General features: G+C 49.2%; 3 protein-coding genes and 1 long non-coding RNA gene across 4 annotated transcripts; 3 read left to right on the top strand and 1 right to left on the bottom strand.

The window, feature by feature from the left end:
- Positions 1–114: 114 nt before the first annotated feature.
- Positions 115–1,149, top strand: LOC136464947 (uncharacterized). Its single transcript, XR_010761306.1, has 3 exons — positions 115–251; positions 711–971; positions 1,050–1,149. It is a non-coding gene; the product is annotated as an uncharacterized lncRNA (long non-coding RNA).
- A 198-nt stretch (positions 1,150–1,347) lies between these two features.
- Positions 1,348–3,049, top strand: LOC136463788 (uncharacterized). The gene is made up of 6 exons (XM_066462765.1): positions 1,348–1,690; positions 1,777–1,891; positions 1,972–2,177; positions 2,250–2,544; positions 2,630–2,736; positions 2,810–3,049. Exons 1-4 carry the CDS (start codon positions 1,680–1,682, stop codon positions 2,284–2,286), a joined length of 369 nt encoding a protein of 122 aa, XP_066318862.1. The 5' UTR covers positions 1,348–1,679; the 3' UTR covers positions 2,287–2,544; positions 2,630–2,736; positions 2,810–3,049.
- A 3,242-nt stretch (positions 3,050–6,291) lies between these two features.
- On the top strand, positions 6,292–8,313 carry LOC136463787 (probable glycosyltransferase At5g20260). Its single transcript, XM_066462764.1, has 3 exons — positions 6,292–6,573; positions 6,719–6,894; positions 7,073–8,313. Exons 1-3 carry the CDS (start codon positions 6,397–6,399, stop codon positions 8,100–8,102), a joined length of 1,383 nt encoding a protein of 460 aa, XP_066318861.1. The 5' UTR covers positions 6,292–6,396; the 3' UTR covers positions 8,103–8,313.
- A 2,315-nt stretch (positions 8,314–10,628) lies between these two features.
- On the bottom strand, positions 10,629–25,071 carry LOC136467286 (calcium uptake protein, mitochondrial-like). Its single transcript, XM_066465926.1, has 9 exons — positions 24,543–25,071; positions 24,219–24,286; positions 23,905–24,128; positions 23,464–23,547; positions 16,320–16,533; positions 15,369–15,545; positions 15,163–15,282; positions 11,109–11,380; positions 10,629–10,973 (listed from the first exon to the last, which is right to left on the bottom strand). Exons 1-8 carry the CDS (start codon positions 24,859–24,861, stop codon positions 11,165–11,167), a joined length of 1,422 nt encoding a protein of 473 aa, XP_066322023.1. The 5' UTR covers positions 24,862–25,071; the 3' UTR covers positions 10,629–10,973; positions 11,109–11,164.
- Between the last annotated feature and the right edge of the window lie 190 nt (positions 25,072–25,261).

The raw sequence follows: 25,261 nt of genomic DNA, 5'->3' as shown, positions 1-25,261 counted from the left end.
CGTCCTGATCTGTGGCGTGGCAGAAGCAGATATATACCCCCCGCGCGAGCCCGGCCGCCCGCACGCATGCCTGCCCGCTCGCCCGAACGCCACTGTCAGCCGTCGCTAGCGCCCTGCCTGAGGCCACACACGCCCGCGCACGCGCCCTCCCGGCCGCGCCCGCACAGCTCGTCCTCGGCCACTCGCCCACGCGTAGCGCCCTAGCCGGCCGCGCCACGAACGTCGGCGCGTCAAGGCCGCCCGCTCCTAAGGTACCTCCCTCTTGATTTCATATTTTATTATTATTATGTAGTATAGTTAATATTTTTTGTATCTACTATTAGTGTCTTTGACCAAATTTATATAATAGCATACTAATATTTATAATACATAATATGTACTGTTACATTAAGTATGGAGTATACTTTCGTAATAAACTTATTAGGAAATAGAAATATTAATACCGTTTATTTAGTTTTGATCAAACTTAAACATATTTGACTACTCGAGAAGCAAGATGTGTATTTATTTTGAGACGGAGAGATTACTTGTAATTTTAGAACCAAAGTTTTATATGGATTGATTATGTATTTATTATATAGTATAGTTAGGATTTTGGGTCTAGAGATTTAGGCTAGTTAGATTAGTGAATTTGTTTGTGAACTTACTAATATTAACTTGAATTTTGTTAATTTGAATACTCTAACGCTTTGTTTATCAATTTGTAATAGGATAGTCTCTCCAACGCAGCACCCGTTGTACCCCATTCTGGAGGTGGAGTACGACGACCAGCACCGAGCACACATCTTGAGTGACAACGACGCAGAGGTGTCCTTGCCTCCTTTGAGGCCCCGCACTCACATCAGGGCGCATCAGTGGAACGAGCGTTATACGCCGTACATACGGCGTGCCGGCTTCCTCGAGCTTGTCCGTGTTGTCAACCACGGTCTTTCGCCCCTTGATCCAGCACTACTTAGTGCAGCTGTGGACAGGTGCGAGTGTATTCTTTGTACGTAAACTTTCTTGTAACAAATTAGAGTCAACTAACAGTTATTCTATTCTTATAACAGGTGGAGGCCTGAGACCCACACGTTCCACCTATCTTGTGGCGAGATGACCTTGACGTTGCAGGACGTCAAGGCTATTTTAGGCCTTCGGTTGGGAGGACTTCTAGTGACAGGGATAGTTGACAACAATCACTGGAGGGAGCTGGTGGCTCAGTTTACTAGTTTTCTTCCACCGGACGACGATGCTTCCAAGAAAAATAAGTGAGTAATTCAATCTTATTTAATACTTGCATTACTTTATAGCTGCATCGAGTCTCATTTTCTTTGATCAATTACAGGAAAAGTTTCGGTGTTTTATCGTCCTGGATCACAGAGCGCTTTGAGTACTTGGACCCACAAGCTGAGGAGGCACAGATCGACAGGTTCGCTCGAGTGTGGCTCTGGCACTTTCTTGATGCTTTCCTCTTCTCAGACGCATCGGGCAACACCATCAGCTGGATCTTCCTTGACATACTTCGCTAGCCGTGGGAGAACATAGCGGGGTATAGCTGGGGCAGCGCAGTCCTAGCATGAACGTATTGACAGCTATGCGTTGTCTGTCGTCGCATCTCAGGACATGCGAACCTTGGGGATTGCTCCTACCTACTCCAGATTTGGTGTTGGGAACGATTGTCCGTTGGGAGGCCCTTAATAATGGTTTACCGGTAAGTACTTCGGTTCATTATATTTTTCTAGGCAGTTAGATATGATAAGATTATTTGTTGCTAATTCATTATCGTGTTTAATGCAGCAATGGAACGGGCATGATACACTCCCTACAGCTCTGTATATCTGGACAGAAGCAAAATGCGTGGTGCAAGTACAGGGAGTATACGAATGGTCTCGACGTCCTGACACAGCATCAGGTTACGCTCTCTATACTATCGTAGCAGTGTCTTCTTTGATGTACACTATATCACAACCTAACACAATTACGAAATTTCAGGTGTTTTGGTGTCTTTGGAATTCTCCGGAGCTACAGGACTATCTGAGTCCTGTCACTAGGGACGAGTCACACGAGTATCGCTGCGACGTCCCTCTTATTTTATTCCATGTGGTCGAGATTCACTTGCCCATCTGGGTCTGCAGACAGTTTAGAAGAATGACAGGCTGCCCACCACCGCTTTACTCCACCAATCAAGTATTGCATGGGTGCGTTATCGATTAATAACAATGCTACAATTTAGATGTGTGTTTGGTACAACTAATATCGTTTTGTTGCAGGTTTGACCGCAGGAAGAGGTACAAGACCAAGGATTGACGCGTGACACACAGCTCGTACATCCATTTGTGGCAGATCAGGGTACCACATGCGGTCCTTGCGGGTCCTCCACACGACCAGCACACCTTCGATGAGTACCTGCGGTGACTTCATAGGTCTACGAGGACACATATCAAGCCTTCGTACACTAACGTGGCGATTGACGAGGACTCGGAGGAAGATGTCATCGAAGATGTGTACGACGTTACCACTAGGGAGGACACACAGCTACAGAGAACCCCGCTTTAAAGATACGTGGTAAGATATTTGAATGGTACAATTTGTTATCCTTTTAGTATTAAGTATGTGTACTAAAACTGTTCAACCGCGTTTCTGTACCCAGGCGACATAATTTGCAAGGCTGTCCAACGAAGCAGCATTCCGGCTTCACGAGTCTAGAGGGCAGGGGTCAGGCGTTCTCGTGGCTTTTGTGGAGATAAACATAAACTTGTCCGTTTCAAAAATATGTCTTTATTGTATATTCGTTTGGCTAATGAACTAACTTTAACGTCTATTTATACAGAAGGTAAAGAAGAGCTGTAGGAAGCTAGCTCAGAAGTTGAGCTGCATGGACACTCCTTATGAGGAACCGCCACTCCCCGCGCGGTCGGGTCGTCTTCAGCCTCTTTGAGGACACCAGCTGGCTCTTCTCAGCCGATGACGCAAGGTGTCACTTCCACGGTGCGTACACCACCACATCATAGCGCTGGGAAGGACCCTGCAACCAAGGACGATGAGGAGGACGATGACGACGACGACGAACCCCCAGGCTTCCGCGGACAGCACGACCAATGGAACGAATGGCCGCAGGACGAGATCGGCATGTCTCAGCTAGGTGGTGCCCCGTTTGGCACCTAAAGAGCCTCATAGGTACTAACAAAGATAGTTTATTTCAATACATAGGCTCTATGAACTAACGATCATAAAGAATTATAAGTAATCGTGCGTATCACATACCTGAAGGGTACGAGCCGTACGCACCGTCAACGTGACCATACCGACGTTGGCTACACTCTCAATGTGTTGCCAACAAATCCAAAGAGACAGAGACGTCCGAGGGATCCTTACACTCCTGGGTCTTAGTTTGTTTACGTCAAACGAATATTGGCATCTGAAACTTACGGGGTTATTTGGTTATGTTATGTCAAACTTATGTCAAAACAATGAATATGTTATGTTGCAGCTTGTCAACTTGCTTTTTATTCGTTTCATTGAGTCGTGGCAGCAATGCTGGCGAGATTAAGTACCCTGCGTTCGGGAACCGACAGTCCCGGCGTATCTGGACACCGGTGGCAATTTTTCATAATTGATTAGTTAAAATGGTGCATAACCGTATTATGAAAGACGAAAAACTAATCATTGGTTTATCAAATTCTCTATTCGGTCGTGAAAAAAACTCAATAAAATACGGGCGCGACGCGTTTCGATTCTACCATCCAGGTAGCTCGGGCTGGCGGCAGGCGCAGCGCCCAGGTGGTGTGGCTGCTCATGCGGTATGATTGGTCCAGCCGCGCCATGGTCGGTGGCGCATCAGAACCCGCCACGTCAGCCCCCCCCCCCCCCCCCCCGGCCGACCCGCGCCGCGCCAGGGCAATAGGCACGGCCAAAAGTGTTAGTTAAAAAAACGACAGTGTTAGATTTAAAATTATATTAAAAAAGAGGTTAAAATTTAAAAAAAATCTCTAGCCTTGCTTCACCTGGTTGGCACAGAAACCGAGATCCTTGCCCAGGCCGGTGAGCCAAAATGTCGCTCTCGAGCCAAATCAATCTCGGCCCCGTTCGTTGCTCCGTAACTGACTGAAAAACACTGTTCTGGCTGAACTGGTGTGAGAGAGAAACATTTTTTCGGCTGAAAAACAAGTTAAATATGGAGTAAGCCGAACAGGACCCTTGTATCCTTGCTTGGCAAGGCCAAACAGTTCCTAGCAAAGGTCCCAAACGGGACCTGGCCCAGTTAAGAGTGTTTGGACGGAGGCCTTCCGGATATTGTCTTCCAGGCAAATGCACCCCGGTTTATCTAGACTTATTAATTTACTTGTTCTATTAGGCGTTAGCCAAGAGGCTAAGACTAAGAAACTAACTACGCGTGCCTCATCACATATGCCATTTGAGCTGTTTTCAGTCCCCAACCAAAAACTCTGCTGTTTCTCTCCCCCAAATCTCATAAACTATCATTCTCAACAGCAACAAAAAAAAAAAACAAAAAAAATCTCCCAAACTATCAAAAGCGCAACAGAGTTTGAAGCAAGCCTTGATCACTCAACTGACACCAGTTGCTGGGCGTCAGCCTCTCCTCTCCCCGACGTTCATGCAGCCATCTCCTCACTCTTTTGTGTAATAAGAGCATTTTCCACAAGACCTTAAACAGGACCCCTACTCTACTTTTTGGTGTTAGAGAAAAAAACTTAATCCAATAAGGTCTTGAGTCTCTACTCTATGGAGCTCTCTAAATCTCTTCCTCACCCCCATCTCCCATGGGTCGTAGGGAGCTCTCTATTTCTTCTTGAGATTTTTTTCCTGCCAACTCACTATCGTGCATCCTTTTCTTTGTCCCGATTTTCTACTGTGTCGTCGCCCTATCCTTCTCGGTGTGGCTCACCCAACAAGGACCCCATTGTGCTATCCTCGTTGCTCCTCGCCCCATGCCACCATAGCTGTCTTTGGCGTCCCCCCCCCCCCCCCCCCCCCCCCCCCCCAAATAGCTCAGTTAAGTGCAACCAAAGTGGGTATGGCCTAATGATGAGTGGATTCCATATGCTAGTGTCTACTCAAGTGAAATTGAAGGTTCTGATTTGAGAGCTCCTGTTAGAGTAGATAAAAAAAAATTAGACCCTAAAAAATCAAAAGTAAAAGAAGCTCTTAAATCAAAAGTAGGAGCTTTAATTTGAGGACTTGTACTGGAGTTGTTCTGAGTGCGTTTCCTCAAGAAGGTTAGTGGTTTACTCCTCTTAGAGCAACTTTAAGAGCCTCTTTATATCTTTAGTAATTGATAGGAATAGAGATTTTGATTAAAAATACCTTTCAACAACTTTTTTAATTAGATCTCCAAATATAAACATCATCTATTCTGGATTTTTCGCTAGCCAAAGATGGAAAGTATGACTGGCTCTGTAGAGTGTCCATAAGATATAGAGAATATTGAAGGGTGAAAAGATTTAGATAGCAATTTTAATTCAAATTACTCTCGTAAATAATGATATAGAGAGTAAGTTTAAGATGGGCTCTTGAAAATGCATTTTTTTTTGGTGCCACCGAATTGCCCAACAGAAACATGCGGTGAGTGTCAAAGCTGCCAGTTCTTTTAACCCCAAACTTTGATCGAACTGTAAATAAAATAAAAAATGTTCGGTGGGATCCCTAGCACGATACGAACAGCACGGCATAGGAAAAACTACAGCCTGTTCGCTGGTAGGTTTTTGGGTTGATAAACTCAGCTGGTGCTGGTTTGTTATGAGAGGAAAACACTGTTGGCTGACTGATAAGTCTTGACCGAAACCAACCAGCAAACAGGCTGAATGACATTCATTCAAAAGGAATAGTGATGTATGGTTCCCAGTCCTGTTTCTTGCTAACATGGTCAACCCAACTGTTCCAGCAGCTCAACGCCTCAACTTAACGACGTCCGCAAAACACGAGAGTTGCGTTGAGCCAAGCATTTTTCGTGTTACTAGCAACAGAATTCTCCATGTATATTTGCGTCGACCCAACATCAACCAAAGATGTGTACTACCAAACTACAACTCACCTGCCGTACACGGCGTCGCGTGTGCGGTGCGGTGCGCACGCACGCCCTCCTCGTTGGCTGCCGCCGACTCCATCGACTGTACCGTGCGTGCAAGATCAGCCGGGAACGAAGCTCCTCTGCCGATCGAGGCTGCGCTGCACGGTTCGCGCGGCGCATGCAGCAGCTTCTGTTAGCAACGAACTCTCGCTAAACTCCCCTTTAATGTGTTCCCGCAACGAGGACTGCGTGCGTGCGTGCGCATTTTACCAGCGGGGCTGGACTCGCAGTTCCGAGTCAAGAGGCCCTGGTGCAGCATGCGCGGGCGGTCGTTGGAGTAGCCGACCACGCGATCAGAGAGCAGCTCGGGAACCCGCGTCCGTGCCTCCATGGAGAACGGCGGCCGCGTGGCTGCGATCGCCGTGCCTCTCCTCGCCACAGCGCTCCTCGCCGCAGCCTTCGTGCTGCCGCCTCGCATCGTCCGGGAGCGCCGCCGGGAGCACTTCCCGCGGCACGTTCCGCATGAGCCCCAGAAGGCGCCGGCGAGCGCGCAACTCGCCGAGAAGGTAACGTACGTACACCTGACACGTGCACGACGCCCGTGTACAAACGCGCGCGGTGTCATTGTCATGGAGATCACGCAGCTCTGCGGGAAATCGTCGTTGGTCGCGTTTGATCTGATCGTCTCTCTACGTCGTACGTGTGCATCAGGTGAGCGTTGGCCCGGTCGAGGAATCCCTGGCCCGGTCTCGGGCGGCCATCCGCCGCGCGGCTCGCGAGGCCCCGGCGACGGCGGCGGTGGAGAGCGCTCGGCGGAGCTTCAAGGACGTCGGCGACGCCTTCGTGCCGCGAGGCGCCATCTACCGAAACCCCAGAGCTTTCCACAGGTAAACACGTATGCGTTACTGTACTTCTCTTATTAGTTCTCCCAGATGCATGGCCGGATCTCATCGACATGCGCAAATAGAGGAATTTTTGTTACATAGACACAAATAAAAGCGTATATACCGTCGTGCACAAATCAATAAAAATCCAATCTTGACATGGATCGGGTCATGGATCAAGGAGCTACCTGGAGATGGAGAGGAAGTTCAAGATATGGACGTACAGGGAAGGAGAGCCGCCGCTGACGCACCTCGGCCCGTCCGCCGACATCTACTCCATCGAGGGCCAATTCTTGGAGGAGATCGAAGACCCCCGGAACCCCTTCGCCGCCCGCCACCCCGGCGAGGCCTACGCCTTCCTGCTCCCCGTCAGCGTCTGCAACCTCGTGCAGTACATCTACCCATTCTACCGGCGCAACACCACGGCCTACATGGCGCACATGCGCCGCGCGCTCGCCGACTACGTCGACGTCGTCGCCGACAGGTACCCCTACTGGAACAGGTCGCGCGGCGCCGACCACGTCATCGTCTCGTGCCACGACTGGGCGCCGCTGGTCTCCGAAGCGAACCGGGAGCTCTACACCAACGCGATCCGGGTGCTGTGCAACGCCAACACCTCCGAGGGCTTCCGCCCGCGCAAGGACGCCACGCTGCCGGAGGTGAACCTCGGCGACGGCCTCCTCCGCCGCCCCACGTCCGGCCTCCCGCCCGAGAACCGCACCACGCTCGCCTTCTTCGCGGGGGGCATGCACGGGCACATCCGCAAGGCCCTGCTGGGGTACTGGCTCGGCAGGAAGGACCCGGACATGGACATCCACGAGTACCTTTCCAAGGGGCAGGACTACCACGCGCTCATGGCCAGGGCCCGGTTCTGCCTCTGCCCCAGCGGCTTTGAGGTGGCCAGCCCCAGGGTGGTGGAGTCCGTGTTCAGCGGCTGCGTGCCCGTCATCATCTCGGATGGGTACCCGCCGCCGTTCAGCGACGTGCTGGACTGGAGCAAGATGTCGGTGACCGTGCCGCCGGCTAGGATACCGGAGCTGAAAGACATTTTGAAGGGGGTGTCCGAGCGGAGGTACCGGGTGCTGCGCGCCAGGGTGCTGCAGGCGCAGCGGCACTTCGTGGTGCACCGGCCGGCGCAGCGGTTCGACATGATCCGCATGGTGCTGCACTCCATCTGGCTCAGAAGGCTCAACGTTAGGCTCCCGTACTGATGCAGGTTTCGGTCAGCTTCATTCATGTGGTCGTGTTTAATTAATGTACATTATTCGTGTGTTCCGGTTTTATTTCGGAATGTATTGATTATTACTAGTAGATTTTCTTTTTTCCTTCATGATAGACTGTCAACTGTGTTTAATCTGAGTTGAAGATTGTACTGTTCTAGCTCTACCAACTTTTATAGGTACCCTAAAACTGTTGCCGAAGTCTGGATATTCAATCCTAAACTCTTAAACGGCGCAGAAGCTACCTATCGGTCTCATATTCAAAAGTCCCTTTGCTTTGTAATTGATCTTGACATGTAACGGGGCAGTTTAGAAGTCTTGCCGGGTCAACTGTCCTCATCTCGCTGGACAAGGTTTGCATTGCCAACAGAGGTTAGCCAAATTGGCTGGCTCGCTCTAGCGAGAGGAAACCTAAAAAACACGAATATCAAGAAGATCTTGCTCGTTAACTAAACAGCCAAGAACCTCCGGCTAGGTACCAAACCAAACGAAGCGCACATCTCCACGTGTAGCTGTGTCCTCGTCCTCCATTGTCCCTTCCTTCGCATGCACTACCCGCTAATTCTTGTGTTTGGTGTTGTACATTATCATTTTTTAATGCTTAAGATTCGCTCTCTATTTTTTTACTAAGATCATCTTTAAGGTTGAGCCTGCCCTTCGTTCTCTTTTATCTTTTATAATGCGCATACACATATCAAAATCAAAATTTGAAATTCTTTGACCAATAATTTAGCTAATAGTTTTAAATTGTTATAATATATAAACTTAAGGGTGCATTTTTCCTACTCCCAAGAGTAGTTACTCCCATCTTCACTAAATCATACTACGTGTTTATGCATACACATTTATCAGTTTGAGTATATACCTATTTTAAGATACTCCAAATCTTACTACGTGATTTTTTTTAAAAGAGTTCATACTTTTAAATATATTATTATAACAATATACTCTATGTATACTTGCATGCTTGACATACATACTACCCTAGATGGTTTAGTATGATTATATACTCTATCTATGTTCACTTCTTCGGACCATATACACCCTAAATTTGGAGATATACACATGAGACACCCTAGGAGTAGGAAATAGTTTACGCTAAACTTAATACCATGGTTTGTAATTAAATGTACTGTTCAATTATCATAAGTCTATAAGCATAAACAATATAGTATAAATAAATAAATGGTCAAAATGTAATTTATGTGACAGTGTCATGTCAAATTAAGCCTTATAAAAAAAGGTGGAGAGTAGAAGGTGGATCCTAAATTTTTTAAGACCCCCTTTTTTTGCACGCATTGTGGCTCCCGAATACTTTTGTTGATACCGTGGAGTATGAGTACTACCTTCATTCCTTAATAAATCAATTTGCAGAGTTGTCTTAAGTTAAAAGTTTTTCTGTTCAACCAAATTTGTGGATAAGAGTATCAATATTTATGACACTAAATAACACATTATGTTTTCAATTCACAGGTTTACAAATTTGAGAAACAAAACCTTGTCCTTAAAACAAAACAAAAGTATAGAACTGTAGCGCATAGTTTTGGAGAGTGGTCTGAAGTAGTTTGTAAAAAAAACGAACTGTGTTCAATGGTTTATTTGGCACATTTATAGTAAACTCTTTATAAACTGCATAGATTTGACAACACAGAAAAAAAAAACATTTGATTGAAGGAATTGGTCATACTGTTCAGTCCACTTGGAAGGCATGATTGATCAGATGGATGAACTCTCAACATCGTGTCCTATATACACATTACACTATTCTTCATATCCATTTTATTTCAATTCAGAGACAACACTCTGAACAATATAACAAAGCACCACTAATGAGTAATGAGACCATGATAACTCCCTTGTCTAAGTGGTGCAAAAAAAAAAAAAACGTACCGGAAGTTTTAAAAGTTTCAAGATATTTGTCATAGTGGATGCCTCTTATTTTTCCCATTCTCTTTTCCCTGTATTTTTTTTCCTTTTGTTGAAACATGTGGTTTAGGCAACAACTATTAGTGCACCTTGCTTTAGTTGAATTATATTTTTTTAAGAATAATTGTTATTTCCTTCAAATTTTATGTGTCCGTAGCCACATTCATAAATTGGAACTGCAAACAACTCTGTAATCTGCCTGAAATAAAAAAAATGCGTTGGAATACAGAATACTAAATGTTTACGCAAAGTTTTCAGTTTAGAATAAATCAAGGGTGAGCCAGTAGTGGATGCCATAGTGTCCATTCAATAACTGATAACATAATAGGGCTTTAGGTTTATACAAATAAAAAAATTGCTATACAGAACTACAAACAAATCCTCTTACTCCAGCCTGAAACATAAATTTTGAGAGAAAAATGCTTGTTATATCTGGACTCGTATGATCCATGACCGGATCAACCTGTAACCGGCGGTGTGGTCGTGTAGGTCTATTTATACGCAAGTTATGCACAACTCCCAAATGTGTACATAGTTATACTCTCCTGATTTACATCCTGTATGTCACAACCTTTTTTCCATAACATAATCTTTCCAACGGATCACATTACCATTCATTTATTCAGTAAAAGGGAAGCATCGATTAGTCATTACAAGTGTGATTGTCCGGCCACAATCCACAGAACATTAGCATCAGGGATGAGCTAAAAGCAAGATAGGTAGCAAGACTCCAGCTAAGTCGATGAACATTTTAACGTCAGGGGAGAAGATATGTCATCGGAGCCCTTGGACGAGAACGGAAGGTATTCCTTACAGCTGCTACGTGGTATGACCAAATCTAATCAGTATTAAGCAGGGGCCGCAGGGTAATATTTACACCAAAAACCCTCTTCACACTTCAGAACTCTATCTGCTGTCGATCACGTTCTCCAGCTCCTGCACATAATCAAAATCATCGCAAAATAGATAAAGACCATTATTATGTACCTAGATGAGCAATTAACAAGTAGTTTTGTTGAAATTTTATGGAAACTGAATAATAAAACTAAACTTTCAGTTTGGCAAACCTACATTAAGCACAGAGCAACCAAGGGCAACGAAGACACTGTCATGAGCGTCAAAAGAATCTACTGGGGCAGCATCTGTTGAAGAGAACACTTTGTACAGTTCAGCCAGCAGGCGATCACCCCTAGGAAACCTGAAGTTGCTGGTTGGCGAATGTCACTTTCTCTTCTTTGTAATGACCTCAGGAACTCCTCTGAGCTCAGGTTACCATCACAGTTAGCATCAAACACATGGAAAATTATGTCCACTACTTTGTCAGTCAAGTCCACTCCACAAACCTATAAAGCAAAGAGTAGGAAATGAATCAGAAAACAGATCTAATATTTGTGAATAACCGGAAAATGTCAGCTATAAACAAACAGGCTAGCTAGCAGCCTAGGGCAGAACACTACATAATGAGAGAAATGTGAAACCCAGTGCTTCTTCTAATGAAACAACAACAACAACAACAACAAAGCCTTTAAGTCCCAAACAAGTTGGGGTAGGCTAGAGTTGAAACCCAATAGAAGCAATCAAGCAAAGAGTAGGAAATGAATCAGAAAACAGATCTAATATTTGTGAATAACCGGAAAATGTCAGCTATAAACAAACAGGCTAGCTAGCAGCCTAGGGCAGAACACTACATAATGAGAGAAATGTGAAACCCAGTGCTTCTTCTAATGAAACAACAACAACAACAACAACAACAAAAACAACAACAAAGCCTTTAAGTCCCAAACAAGTTGGGGTAGGCTAGAGTTGAAACCCAACAGAAGCAATCAAGGTTCAGGCACGTGAATAGCTGTCTTCCAAGCACTCCTATCTAAGGCTAAGTCTTTGGATATATTCCATCCTTTCAAGTCTTCTTTTATTGCCTCTACCCAAGTCAACTCCGGTCTTCCTCTGCCTCTCTTCACGTTACTATCCTGACTTAGGATTCCACTACGCACCGGTGCATCTGGAGGTCTCCGTTGCACATGTCCAAACCATCTCAACCGGTGTTGGACAAGCTTTCCTTCAATTGACGCTACCCCTAATCTCTCACGTATATCATCGTTCCGAACTCGATCCCTTCTTGTATGACCGCAAATCCAACACAACATACGCATTTCCGCGACACTTAGCTGTTGAATATGTCGTCTTTTCGTAGGCCAACATTCTGCACCATACAATATAGCAGGTCTAATCGCCGTCCTATAAAACTTGCCTTTTAGCTTCTGTGGTACCCTTTTGTCACATAGGACACCAGACGTTTGCCGCCACTTCATCCACCCTGCTTTGATTCTATGGCTAACATCTTCATCAATATCCCCGTCCCTCTGTAGCATTGATCCTAAATATCGAAAAGTATCCTTCCTAGGCACTACTTGACCTTCCTTCTCCCGAGTAGTAGTGCCGAAGTCACATCTCATATACTCAATTTTAGTTCTACTAAGTCTAAAACCTTTGGACTCCAAAGTCTCTCGCCATAACTCCAGTTTCTGATTCACCCCTGTCCGGCTTTCATCAACTAGCACTACATCGTCCGCGAAAAGCATACACCAAGGGATGTCCCCTTGTATGTCCCTTGTGACCTTATCCATCACTAAAGCAAACAAATAAGAGCTCAAAGCTGACCCTTGATGTAGTCCTATCCTAATCGGGAAGTCATCCGTGTCTCTATCACTTGTTCGAACTCTAGTCACAACATTGTTGTACATGTCCTTAATAAGCCCGACGTACTTCGTTGGGACTTTATGTTTGTCCAAAGCCCACCACATAACAGTCCTTGGTATTTTATCATAAGCCTTCTCCAAGTCAATAAAAACCATGTGTAGGTCCTTCTTCTTCTCCCTATACCGCTCCATAACTTGTCTTATTAAGAAAATGACTTCCATGGTTGACCTTCCGGGCATGAAACCAAATTGGTTCATAAAGACCCGCGTTATTGCTCTCAAGCGATGCTCGATAACTCTCTCCCATAGCTTCATAGTATGGCTCATCAACTTAATTCCCCGGTAATTTGTACAACTTTGAATATCCCCTTTATTCTTGTAGATCGGTACCAATATACTTCTCCTCCACTCATCAGGCATCTTGTTCGATCGAAAAATATAGTTGAACAGCTTGGTTAACCATACTACAGCTATGTCCCCGAGGCATCTCCACACCTCGATTGGGATACCATCCGGTCCCATCGCCTTACCTCCTTTCATCCTTTTCAACGCCTCTCTGACCTCAGATTCTTGGATTCTCCGCACAAAGCGCCTATTGGTGTCATCAAAAGAGTCATCCAACTGAAAGGTTGTGTCCATATTCGCACCATTGAACAATTTGTCAAAATACTCTTGCCATCGATGTCGGATCTCATCCTCCTTTACCAAGAGATGCTCCCTTTCATCCTTAATGCACTTAACTTGGTTGAAGTCCCGTGTCTTTCTCTCACGAACCCTAGCCATCCTATAAATGTCCTTCTCTCCTTCCTTCGTACTCAAATGTTGGTAAAGATCCTCGTACGCTCTACCCTTTGCCACACTTACAGCTCGCTTTGCAGTCTTCTTTGCCACCTTATACTTCTCTATGTTGTCCACACTCCTGTCATGGTACAAGCGTCTATAGCATTCTTTCTTCTCCTTAATAGCCTTTTGGACTTCCTCGTTCCACCACCAAGTATCTTTAGCCTCGCGTCCCCTTTCTTTGGTTACTCCACACACCTCTGAGGCTACCTTCCGAATGTTGGTTGTCATCTTGTCCCACATATTGTTTATGTCGTCTTCTTCCTTCCAAGAGCCCTCTTTGATAACCCTTTCCCTAAATACCTCTGACGTCTCCCCTTTCAGTTTCCACCACTTTGTTCTTTCAATCTTAGCTTGTTTATCCCTATGGGCACGCACCTGAAAACGAAAATCTGCCACCAAAAGCTTATGTTGAGAAACAACACACTCCCCTGGTATCACCTTGCAATCCAAGCATGCTCGTTTGTCCTTTCTTCTTGCGAGGACAAAGTCAATCTGGCTACAGTGTTGTCCGCTACTGAAGGTCACTAGATGAGATTCTCTCTTTCTAAAGAAAGTGTTGGCTATCATCAGGTCAAAAGCTACCGCGAAGTCCAGAACTTCCTCCCCCTCCTGATTCCTACTACCATACCCAAAACCTCCATGAACTGCCTCGAAACCTGCGCTTGTAGTACCTACATGCCCATTAAGATCTCCTCTTATAAAAAGCTTCTCACTACTAGGTATAGCTCTAACCAGGCCATCTAAGTCTTTCCAAAACTGTCTCTTAGCACTCTCGTCGAGGCCTACTTGGGGGGCATACGCACTAATTGCGCTCAAGACCATATCACCAACGACAAGCTTGACTAAGATAATCCTATCTCCTTGCCTTCTCACTCCCACCACACCATTCTTGAGGCTCTTATCAATCAAAACTCCTACTCCATTTCTATTCGCGATTGTCCCTGTGTACCAAAGCTTGAAACCTGTATTGTCCACCTCCTTCGCCTTCTGACCCTTCCATTTAGTCTCTTGAACGCATAATATATTTACACGCCTCCTAGTCGCGGTATCAACTAATTCTCTTAACTTACCTGTAAGTGATCCTATATTCCAACTACCTAAACGGATCCTAGTTGGTTCGACTAGCTTCCTTACCCTTCGCACCCGTCGACTCTGATGCGAAGACCCTTGCTCATTTTTCACTACACCCAGGCGCCGATGTAGCGCGCCACTAAGGAAGCGACGACCCGATCCTTGGTTACTTGACACCATGCCCAGATCACGACACGGCGCGTCACGGGGGTGACGACCCGACCCTTGCCCATTTAACACCATACCCGGGTTCCGATATGGCGCGTCGCTAAGAGGGTTACGCCCCAACGATTTTCTTTCGGGTTTCATCTCCATTTAAGTGGCTAAGTTTTTACATTGGCTCGCCACGCCTAACACAACCCTCCTCCTTTACCAGGGCTTGGGACCTGCTATGCTGGGACACCAAAGGCGCCCCACCATAGGCGGAGTTCTTCTAATGAAACCTGGAAGAAATATATTTCAATTGGTAATAGCTAACTCAAACTACACAGGGCAGGTGTAGAAGACCTTACATGTGATGCAGCACGTTTTAGATCCTGCTTCGTCAACAAACCATTTACTTTGCCATAGCTGAAGATGGCCATTGCAAATGGTTCCAACCTTCTTCGAAGATCAGCAAATGCCTTGAACTCCTGAAAATGTAGATTTGTAATTTGAAATGGAACAATGGTGAACCCAAGGACAATGATGATTGATGAGGAATAGCTAATAGTCCAACCTCAAAGGTAATGCGCAGATCCTTGAGGTCAAGATTGTCATCCAAATCATCGACTCTATCCAGTAACTTGTCTATGTAATTCATATCAGCAGAAGCAACCATGGATAAAGCAAAGTCCTTCACAGGTATTGTGTTGGATGATTTCACATCGTAGTGACTGAACTCCAAGCGAACAATCTGCAGAAGGTTCAACCAAGGGAAAAACACAATGAGTTAAAAATTTCTCGTGAATGGACTAGGCATAATGAGAGGGGAGGGGGTACCACATAGGCTTGTGGTGCTAAGAAAATTTCCATGCTTTCACTGAATCCTTTAACAAGGATTATTAATGTTTATTTTATGATGGAAACCCAGATGATGGTCAAGAGGTAGAATACAATAGAAATAATCACTAATCTACACCAATACAAAATGAGATGCACTAGTAAAAACATTGAACTTTGACCTTATCAAAGTTCAGTTTCTCCAAGACACACTAAATAGTTTCAAAACAAGGAAACTCTACCATAAGTTGTGCGTTCAAAATTGGGCACGAATTGGAATTTGGTAGTGCGAGCTTGTCCCTTCTTTTTCTACATTCCAGAAATTGCAGTATTTTCCATGTACAAATAATCTGTTTCTGATTCTCCACAATTTACTTCTTTATAGAAAGTATATAAAACCAAATACAACTCTATACGAATTAATCTGCAAACTTACATATAGCATAGTCATGTTCATCAACATTTTATAGAAAATAAAACTATTTGTGACACATAATCTTCCTTTATGAAATGAACGGTTTTCGAGCTCTGAAGAAATACAGAAGCAAATGCTAACAAGTGCAGTTGATTGATACAGACTCTGATTTATTTGGCTTTACACTAAGTCTTTCAAGAGTTATATCAATGGAAACATTATCTAGATTGATAATATATTAATGAACAAAAAAATGAAAAAGAAATAAATCACCTCATCATGCAATTGCTTCAAAAAACTAGAGAACTTATCATAGTGTAGATGTTCATTCCCATCCTTGCCAAAGAAGTACTCGACCAGTCCACCATCTTCCACCAGCTGACAAACCTTACGTCCAAAGCGTAAACCATCCCTATGGGCAGCTCCTTGTCTATTATAGGATCGCATCAGTGTCATCACTTTCCTAAACTCATCTTTGTCAATTTCCCTGTGATGAAGACATAGTAGCAAGTGAGAACAAAGAATAATAAACAGATAAACAGCTTGTCAAATTTAATCATACCCTTAATAACATCTGAGATGATTGGACATGCTCAAAAAGCAGGTTTTTTTCTGGATGACAAACTGTACATGAATTGCCAAATGTAAACGACATGTAGGCATGCGGCATAGATAATATAGTTTAAAGGCGTCCTTCTGTAAAGCACATACCACAATGTAAAGCGCACCACATAATTTTAATCGATTCAGAAATGGAAAAAAACAATGCAGAAGTCAAAACTAGCGATGTCAGATATTTCTTTTTACTCTATCTGATTTTCTTCCAGAACTACGGCATTCATAATTTTCAATTCTAAGGACTTACATTGGTTAAATGTTCCAATGCAATAACTCATGTATAGCCGGATTCCTTAATTGAAATGGATATTAGATTTGCTACGAAATGTTGTGATAAAAATTTGGGGGTGGGGTGTGATGGATAAGTCTCATGTGTGGCTGGTCTTTGTGGGGCTATGATGCTCACATGGTCATGGTCCTTGTGGCTGTTTTTCTGTTTTTAGGACAGCATCTTAGACTAGAGGACAGCATCTTAGAGGACAGCATCTTAGACTAGAGGACAGCATATTAGCATCTTAGACTAGCATCTTAGACTAGCATCTTGGCATATGCTTGGCTGGCTAGCAGCCTATAAATATGTAACCCCAACCCCTTGGGTTGGCATGGCATTTGTGTGAGCTTGTGTGAGAAATAGACAAGAAAATTGCCCCAACTCCTAGTGTCATCCTCTCTCGATGAGAGTAAGAATTCTCCTACTACCAAGAGTGAGAATTCAGCGACTAACAAGTGGTATCAGAGCCGTATTATCCTGTAGCCTGAGCATCTCTTGCTCATCTTCTCTCCCAGCCCCACAACAGCCCCAGCTGTTGGCAGCAGCAGCTCCTCCGGCCGCTCCTGTTCACTCCTCTCCCAGCTCGTCTGAAGCAGCCCTCTCCCCACGCAGCAGCCCCCCGGTAGCGCGTCATGTCCGCAGGGCAGTCTCAGCGCTCGGTCGCCTCGAGCACGCGGCGTCGGCAGGAGGCCGAACTTGCCGCGGCAGAGGAACGCGAGCGAGCGGCGGCAGAGACCGCTGCGGCGGCGGCAAGGGCGTCGAGGCTAGCAGCGGCGGAGCTGGCAGCAGCCAGAGCGGAGGCGGAAGCAGCGGCGGCGGCGAATGCAGCGCGTGCGGCGGCGGCGGAGGTCGAGGCTCTGCGCGGCAGCATCGGCAGCTCCATTTCCGCTGACGACATCGCCGACGCGGACCTCGAGCTGCTAGAGAGGGAGGCAGCGCGAGCGCGGGCAGCGCAGTGGACAGCCGCGCACGTCCACGAGCGTGGCGGCAGCCCAGACAGGCGCGGACGCGCTGGCGGCGCTCCTGGAGGAGGCGCGCACGGCGGTGGCGCTCCTGGGGCAGCCGCGCACGCCCACGAGCGCGGCGGCAGCCCAGACAGGCGCGGACGCGCCGGTGGCGCTCCTGGAGGAGGCGCGCACGGCAACGGTGGCGGACGGGTCGATGGAGAGCGCGGCCTTCACAGGCAGCGTGGCTCTCTCTCCCCGGATCGGTACCGACGGGTCGATGGAGAGCGCGGCCTTCACAGGCAGCGTGGCTCTCTCTCCCCGGATCGGTACCGTGGTTACCACGGGCTCCAGGCTGTTGTCAGGGACGTCGGTTCCGGCGGTGGGTGGCCTACCCTCACCAAGACCAACTACGTCGAGTGGGCTGCGGTGATGAGGGTAAAGCTCCAGGTGCGGCACATGTGGGAGGCAGTCCGGTACGGCGACGTCGACTACGACCTAGATCGACGGGCGCTGGATGCTCTCATCGCTGCAGTCCCGCCCGAGATGCAGTTCTCGCTTACCAGCAAGCGGACTGCCAAGGAGGCTTGGGACGCCATCGCTGCGGCACGCATCGGCAGCGACCGCGCCCGCAAGTCCACACTGCAGGCACTTCGCAAGGAGTGGGAGAACCTGGCTTTCAAGCCAGGTGAGGACGTTGATGACTTTGCTCTCCGTCTCAACACTCTGTTGCAGAAGATGGTGCAGTTCGGCGACGACACCTACGGCGAGGAGAGAGCTGTCGAAAAGCTCTTCCGCTGCGTCCCCGAGAAGTACAAGCAGATGGCTCGCTCGATCGAGTCGCTGCTGGATCTCTCCACGATGTCGATCGAGGAGGCGATAGGTCGCCTCAAGGTCGTCGATAGTGATGAGCCACAGTCCCTCTCAGGGCCCATCACCACTGGCGGGAAGCTCCTTCTCACTCGGGAGCAGTGGCTTGCCAGCCAGGGTGACCGGAGGAAGGGGGAGCCTTCTTCCGCGACAGGCGGCCGCAAGCGTGGCAAGCCACGTAAGGCGCGCAGAGACGCCCAGGCCGGGGCGCGAGGACGTGCCGAGGGTGATGCCCGCGGAGGCGCCCAGGGCGGCGCCGCCGGCAGGCACAAGCCGGCACGAGACGACGCCTGCCGCAACTGCGGCCAGCTTGGCCATTGGGCCAAGGACTGTCGACAGCCACGACGCGGCCAGGCCCACGTCGCACAGGCGGAGGAGGAGCCGGCTCTGTTCATGGCACATGCCAGCATCGAGCTACCTCCAGCGGCACCGGCCGCAGCGGCTCTCCTCCACCTTGACGAGCCAAAAGCACACGCCCTCCTCGGCGACAGCTCCGGCAACGACAAGACTGACGGGTGGTGCCTCGACACCGGCGCCACCCATCACATGACCGGTCGACGGGAGTTCTTCACCGAGCTTGACTCTAGCGTCCGAGGCTCCGTCAAGTTTGGGGATGCCTCCGGCGTGGAGATCAAGGGCGTCGGCTCCATCATCTTCACCGCCGTGTCTGGTGAGCACAGGCTGCTCACCGGAGTCTACTACATCCCCGCGTTGAGGAACTCCATCATCAGCTTGGGACAGCTGGATGAGAACGGTTCGCGCGTGGTGGTTGAGGACGGAGTCATGAGGATTTGGGATCGTCGTCGTCGCCTTCTTGCCAAGGTATCCAGAAGCGCAAATCGACTCTACGTCCTTAACGTGCAGGTGGCACAACCCCTCTGTCTCGCTGCTCGTCGGGACGACGAGGCGTGGCAGTGGCACGAGCGTTTCGGGCACCTTCACTTTGAGGCCCTGAAGCGGCTCAGTGCCACGGAGATGGTGCGAGGCCTGCCATGCCACGACCATGTGGAGCAGCTCTGCGACGTCTGCGTGTTGACGAAGCAGAGGCGACTCCCCTTTCCCCAGCAGGCGAGCTTTCGAGCCAAGGAGAGGCTCGAGCTCGTGCACGGGGACTTGTGTGGCCCGGTGACACCGGCCACACCGGGAGGACGACGCTACTTCCTGCTGCTCGTCGACGACCTCTCCCGCTACATGTGGGTGATGGTCCTCGGCAGCAAGGGAGAGGCTGCGGACGCCATCAGACGCGCGCAGGTTTCTGCGGAGGCGGAGTGCGGCCGCAAGCTGCGCGTGCTGCGCACCGACAACGGCGGCGAATTCACGGCGGCTGAATTCGCGTCGTACTGCGCTGACGAGGGCATTCAGCGCCACTACTCCGCGCCGTACAGCCCGCAGCAGAACGGCGTCGTCGAGCGGCGCAACCAGACGGTTGTGGGGATGGCTCGGGCCCTCCTCAAGCAGAGGGGGATGCCGGCTGTCTTCTGGGGAGAGGCGGTGGTGACGGCCGTCTACATCCTCAACCGCTCGCCTACCAAGGCGCTCGACGGCAGGACGCCGTACGAGGCTTGGCATGAGCGCAAGCCGGCGGTCTCCCACTTGCGGGTCTTCGGCTGCCTCGCGTTCGCCAAGGAGCTTGGCCACATCAGCAAGCTCGACGACAGGAGCACTCCGGGAGTGTTCATCGGCTACGCGGAGGGCTCGAAGGCCTACCGCATCCTCGACCCGAAGACACAGCGTGTGCGCACGGCGCGCGACGTTGTGTTCGACGAAGGGCGAGGATGGGCGTGGGACAAGGCGGTGGACGATGGCTCGGCTCCGACTTACGACGACTTCACTGTCGAGTACGTCCACTTCGAGGGAGCTGGGGGAGTAGGCAGCTCTTCTTCGGCGAGCGCGTCTACCCCAGTCCCCAAGCCTCCACCGACCCCGGCGCCTGCTACTCCGACAGCTCCACGCTCTCCAGCCAGGACCTCGGCTGCGATGAGTTCTTCGCCGGCTTCACCACAGCCGGCAACGCCACGCACTCCAGCACCGACAGGCACCTCTCCGGGCACGTCTACTCCAACACCAGCTCGTGTCGAGCATAGCCCGGTTGAGCTCGCTACACCGCTCTCTCACGACGAGGAGCGCATCGACGCGTACCACGACGGCGAGCCGTTGCGGTACCGTACGATGGAGAACCTTCTCGGCGACCAGTTGGTGCCGGGACTGGTGCCTCATGACCTGGAGGACCTGGAGGCGCAGTTGCACCTTGCGTGTGACGACGGCGAGCCTCGGTCGTTCGCAGAGGCCGAGAGACACGCGGCATGGCGCGCCGCGATGCAGTTGGAGATGGATGCGGTTGAGAAGAACCGCACCTGGGAGCTTGCTGACCTTCCTCGTGGTCATCGCGCGATCACCCTTAAGTGGGTGTACAAGCTGAAGAGGGATGAAGCCGGTGCCATCGTCAAGCACAAGGCTCGCTTGGTGGCACGAGGTTTCGTGCAGCAGGAGGGGGTCGACTTCGATGACGCCTTTGCTCCCGTGGCACGGATGGAGTCCGTGCGACTCCTCCTTGCGCTAGCTGCCCAGGAGGGCTGGCGTGTTCATCACATGGACGTCAAGTCGGCGTTCCTTAACGGCGACTTGAAGGAGGAGGTCTACGTGCACCAGCCGCCGGGATTTGCGATCCCCGGCAAGGAGGGCAAGGTGCTCCGCCTGCGCAAGGCCCTCTATGGCTTGCGACAGGCACCGAGGGCGTGGAATGCCAAGCTGGATTCCACGCTAAAGGGGATGGGCTTCGAGCAAAGCCCGCACGAGGCGGCCATCTACCGACGGGGCAATGGAGGTAATGCCCTGTTGGTGGGTGTCTACGTCGACGACTTGGTGATCACCGGCACCAAGGATGCGGAGGTGGCGGCATTCAAGGAAGAGATGAAGGCCACCTTCCAGATGAGTGACCTGGGGCCTCTCTCCTTCTACCTGGGAATCGAGGTACACCAGGATGACTCTGGGATCACGCTTCGACAGACCGCCTACGCCAAGCGCGTCGTTGAGCTAGCTGGGCTCACCGACTGCAACCCAGCTCTCACTCCGATGGAGGAGAGGCTGAAGCTGAGCCGCGACAGCACGACGGAGGAGGTGGACGCTACGCAGTACCGGCGTCTTGTGGGGAGCCTTCGCTACCTCGCCCACACACGGCCGGACTTGGCATTCTCCGTCGGCTACGTTAGTCGGTTCATGCAGCGACCGACGACGGAGCACCAGCAGGCTGTGAAGAGGATCATCCGCTACGTTGCGGGGACTCTCGACCACGGCCTCTACTACCCGAGGTGCCCTGGGGCGGCACACTTCGTCGGGTACAGCGACAGCGACCACGCCGGCGACATCGACACCAGCAAGAGCACGAGCGGGATCCTCTTCTTCCTCGGCAAGTGCCTCGTTAGCTGGCAGTCGGTCAAGCAGCAGGTGGTGGCCCTGTCCAGCTGCGAGGCCGAGTACATAGCGGCCTCCACTGCTTCGACTCAGGCGCTCTGGCTCACTCGACTGCTTGGTGATCTCCTCGGCAGAGACACTAGAGCGGTGGAGCTCAGGGTGGACAGCAAGTCCGCTCTGGCCCTGGCAAAGAACCCCGTGTTCCACGAACGCAGCAAGCACATCCGGGTGAGGTACCACTTCATCCGAAGCTGTTTGGAGGAAGGGAGCATCAAGGCGAGCTACATCAACACCAAGGACCAGCTTGCGGACCTGCTCACCAAGCCCCTTGGGAGGATCAAGTTCCTTGAGCTCTGCTCCAGGACCGGGATGGTTCAACTCTCCCACAAGACGACGCACAAGACTTAGGGGGAGAATGATGGATAAGTCTCATGTGTGGCTGGTCTTTGTGGGGCTATGATGCTCACATGGTCATGGTCCTTGTGGCTGTTTTTCTGTTTTTAGGACAGCATCTTAGACTAGAGGACAGCATCTTAGAGGACAGCATCTTAGACTAGCATCTTGGCATATGCTTGGCTGGCTAGCAGCCTATAAATATGTAACCCCAACCCCTTGAGTTGGCATGGCATTTGTGTGAGCTTGTGTGAGAAATAGACAAGAAAATTGCCCCAACTCCTAGTGTCATCCTCTCTCGATGAGAGTAAGAATTCTCCTACTACCAAGAGTGAGAATTCAGCGACTAACAGGGTGGAGGGCTTTGGAGGTGTTCTTTGTTGAGAAATTGAGATCTGGTGCTTCCTTTGAATCCATGGAGGTGACATTTTGCCAGTGGGGTCACATCGGGAGTTCTATATACCAAATGTGATCAAATGCCGCCAAAAGAAACATGGGATTGCATTTTCCCCAGACACCATTAGCTGTGGAAGATCGCACATATGACCATAGTCATCTGACACCAGTATTACCAAACAAGATATGGCTAGTCAAAAAAATTCCAAACTAAAATATGTAAGTGAGCATGCTTGCAACAATTAAATGGTTCAAAGCTACTCCCTCCGTTCTAAATTATAAGACGTTTTGGCTTTTCTAGATTCATTACTTTTACTATGCGTCCAGATATATATTATGTCTAGATACATAGTAAAAGCTATGAATCTATAAATGTCAAAACGTCTTACAATTTGGGACAGACGAAGTAATTAAATTAAAATAAGAAAAGAGGGGGACCAGATGCTGAGATGCACAAAGAAGCCTCTACAGAATATGAATATGAATGGGTTCCAGTAGCTGGAAGATAACATACCCATTGTGGTCAAGATCAAACATCTTGAAAGCCACATTGAAGCTTGATTCAGGGATGCTAAGTAATGTTACAAAGAAGATATACCTGCATGAGGCAACATTAGAAATTAATAATGACATATGGCTTACAGAAATCGAAAAATAGTACATAAAGGCATGCAACACTAATAGCATAGTGATACTGATACCCAGTTAGCTAGATGCCTAGATGTGTCAGTGTCATCCCTACGCATGTATAGTTGACATGATGTTATAAGTTATAACAGCGTGTCAGCGCCTATATATGATAATATATCCCTACAGTAGCTTCTCTTAACTATTCCATTGCATAAAGATAACTAGACAGAACACAGAGAAATCTACCATTATGATGCAGATATGTATAGTAGATGGCAGGAGAAATGGCAAACAATTGTTTTAGTTCAAGTCACAACCCACTTACTCAGAAAAGGAGATGACTCCATCACCATTTGTATCGAATAGCATGAAAAACTCAGATGGGGCACATTGTAGCTCGCCAGGGTGGCGCTCCCCCCTCAATCTCCCTTCCCTGACAATTTTGGACTCGGATGGGGGGAAAACGGGGACAACCGCCCTCATCAGGTCGGTAGGTAACATGTACATCTCACCCTCCGGGCTGTGGACGGATGCGAAGTACTCAAAGATCTAGCAGAAGCAGCACAAGAATTTGAATGGGAAAATTATCAAGCCATATGACGTAGAATGGTTATTCTAGATATGGAATGCCACAGTTACCTTCTCTGGAGGGCTGCGTGTCCTAATCCTCTTCTCGTACTTGAAGAACACCCGTCGGCGATATGAATCTACAAGACGATGGTAACCAAATCATCATGCCGTTTCTATCAACTATGACCAGATTAACTTACATATAATATACATGGCGACAAATGCTCTTCAAACGCACTGACGGCGACCCGGCGAGAAAAAACCAGTAGCATTTTTCGTGCAATGATAGCCACAAATCCACAGGCTCGGACGCATCACATTTTATCTATACAAAAAAAAGGCAGACGAGCTAATTCATTGCATAGCGCTACAGGTTCAACCAAGGGTGCTCACCTCCGAACAGGAACCTGCCCTCCCGCTCTCCCCGCTCCCCGGTGGCTCCGACACCGCCGAAAGCTGCGGGGAAGCCGCTGTTGCCTCCGCCGCCTGCGGCAGCGGCATCCTCCGCCTGGCCGGAGTCCGCGAGCGGCTGCGGGTTCGAGGACAGAAGCCAGATCCCGAGCCCCGAGCCGGCGGCCGCGGCGACAGCCCTAGAGTCGCTGCACGGCCCCGCCGCGGCCGCGGCCTCAGCAGCGGCTGCGCAGAAGGCGCGGGCGCGGGAGGACCCGAGCCGCCCGACGGCGGATCGGAGGCGGGTTAACGCGGCCGCCATGGATGTCGGGGGGCTAGCGGCTTCGATTCGCCGAGGACGGAAGGAAGCGGCGACGCGGGGGCGCACGGACGTTGGCGGAGCCTGGCGGAATGCGATGGAGGGAGGGAATAGGCGATTAGCTGGCCGGCTTTGTTGGCTTCCTTTTTTTGTGCCGTGGAGACAAGACAACCGGCCAAGGCCCTGTCCGGCTTTGTAGGCATTATTATGCAAATATGCATGCGAAAAAAATGTTCTTTTCCAATTTCCTTTATTTATTATTCAAAAAAAAAATACGGTTTGTATATGGCAGTGGTGGTAAGCCACATGTGACATCGAGTATTTCAATAAGTCACGTGACTGCGGTAAGTGGTAATCTTTGGAAAAAAAATCTTGCTAACTCCACCTAGTTTATCCTGCTGGT

Source organism: Miscanthus floridulus, chromosome 7 (assembly GCF_019320115.1).
Source record: "Miscanthus floridulus cultivar M001 chromosome 7, ASM1932011v1, whole genome shotgun sequence".
Classification (NCBI taxonomy): domain Eukaryota; kingdom Viridiplantae; phylum Streptophyta; class Magnoliopsida; order Poales; family Poaceae; genus Miscanthus; species Miscanthus floridulus.
The sequence above is the reverse complement of the archived record's forward strand: the minus strand, read 5'-3'. Positions and strand labels throughout refer to the sequence as shown.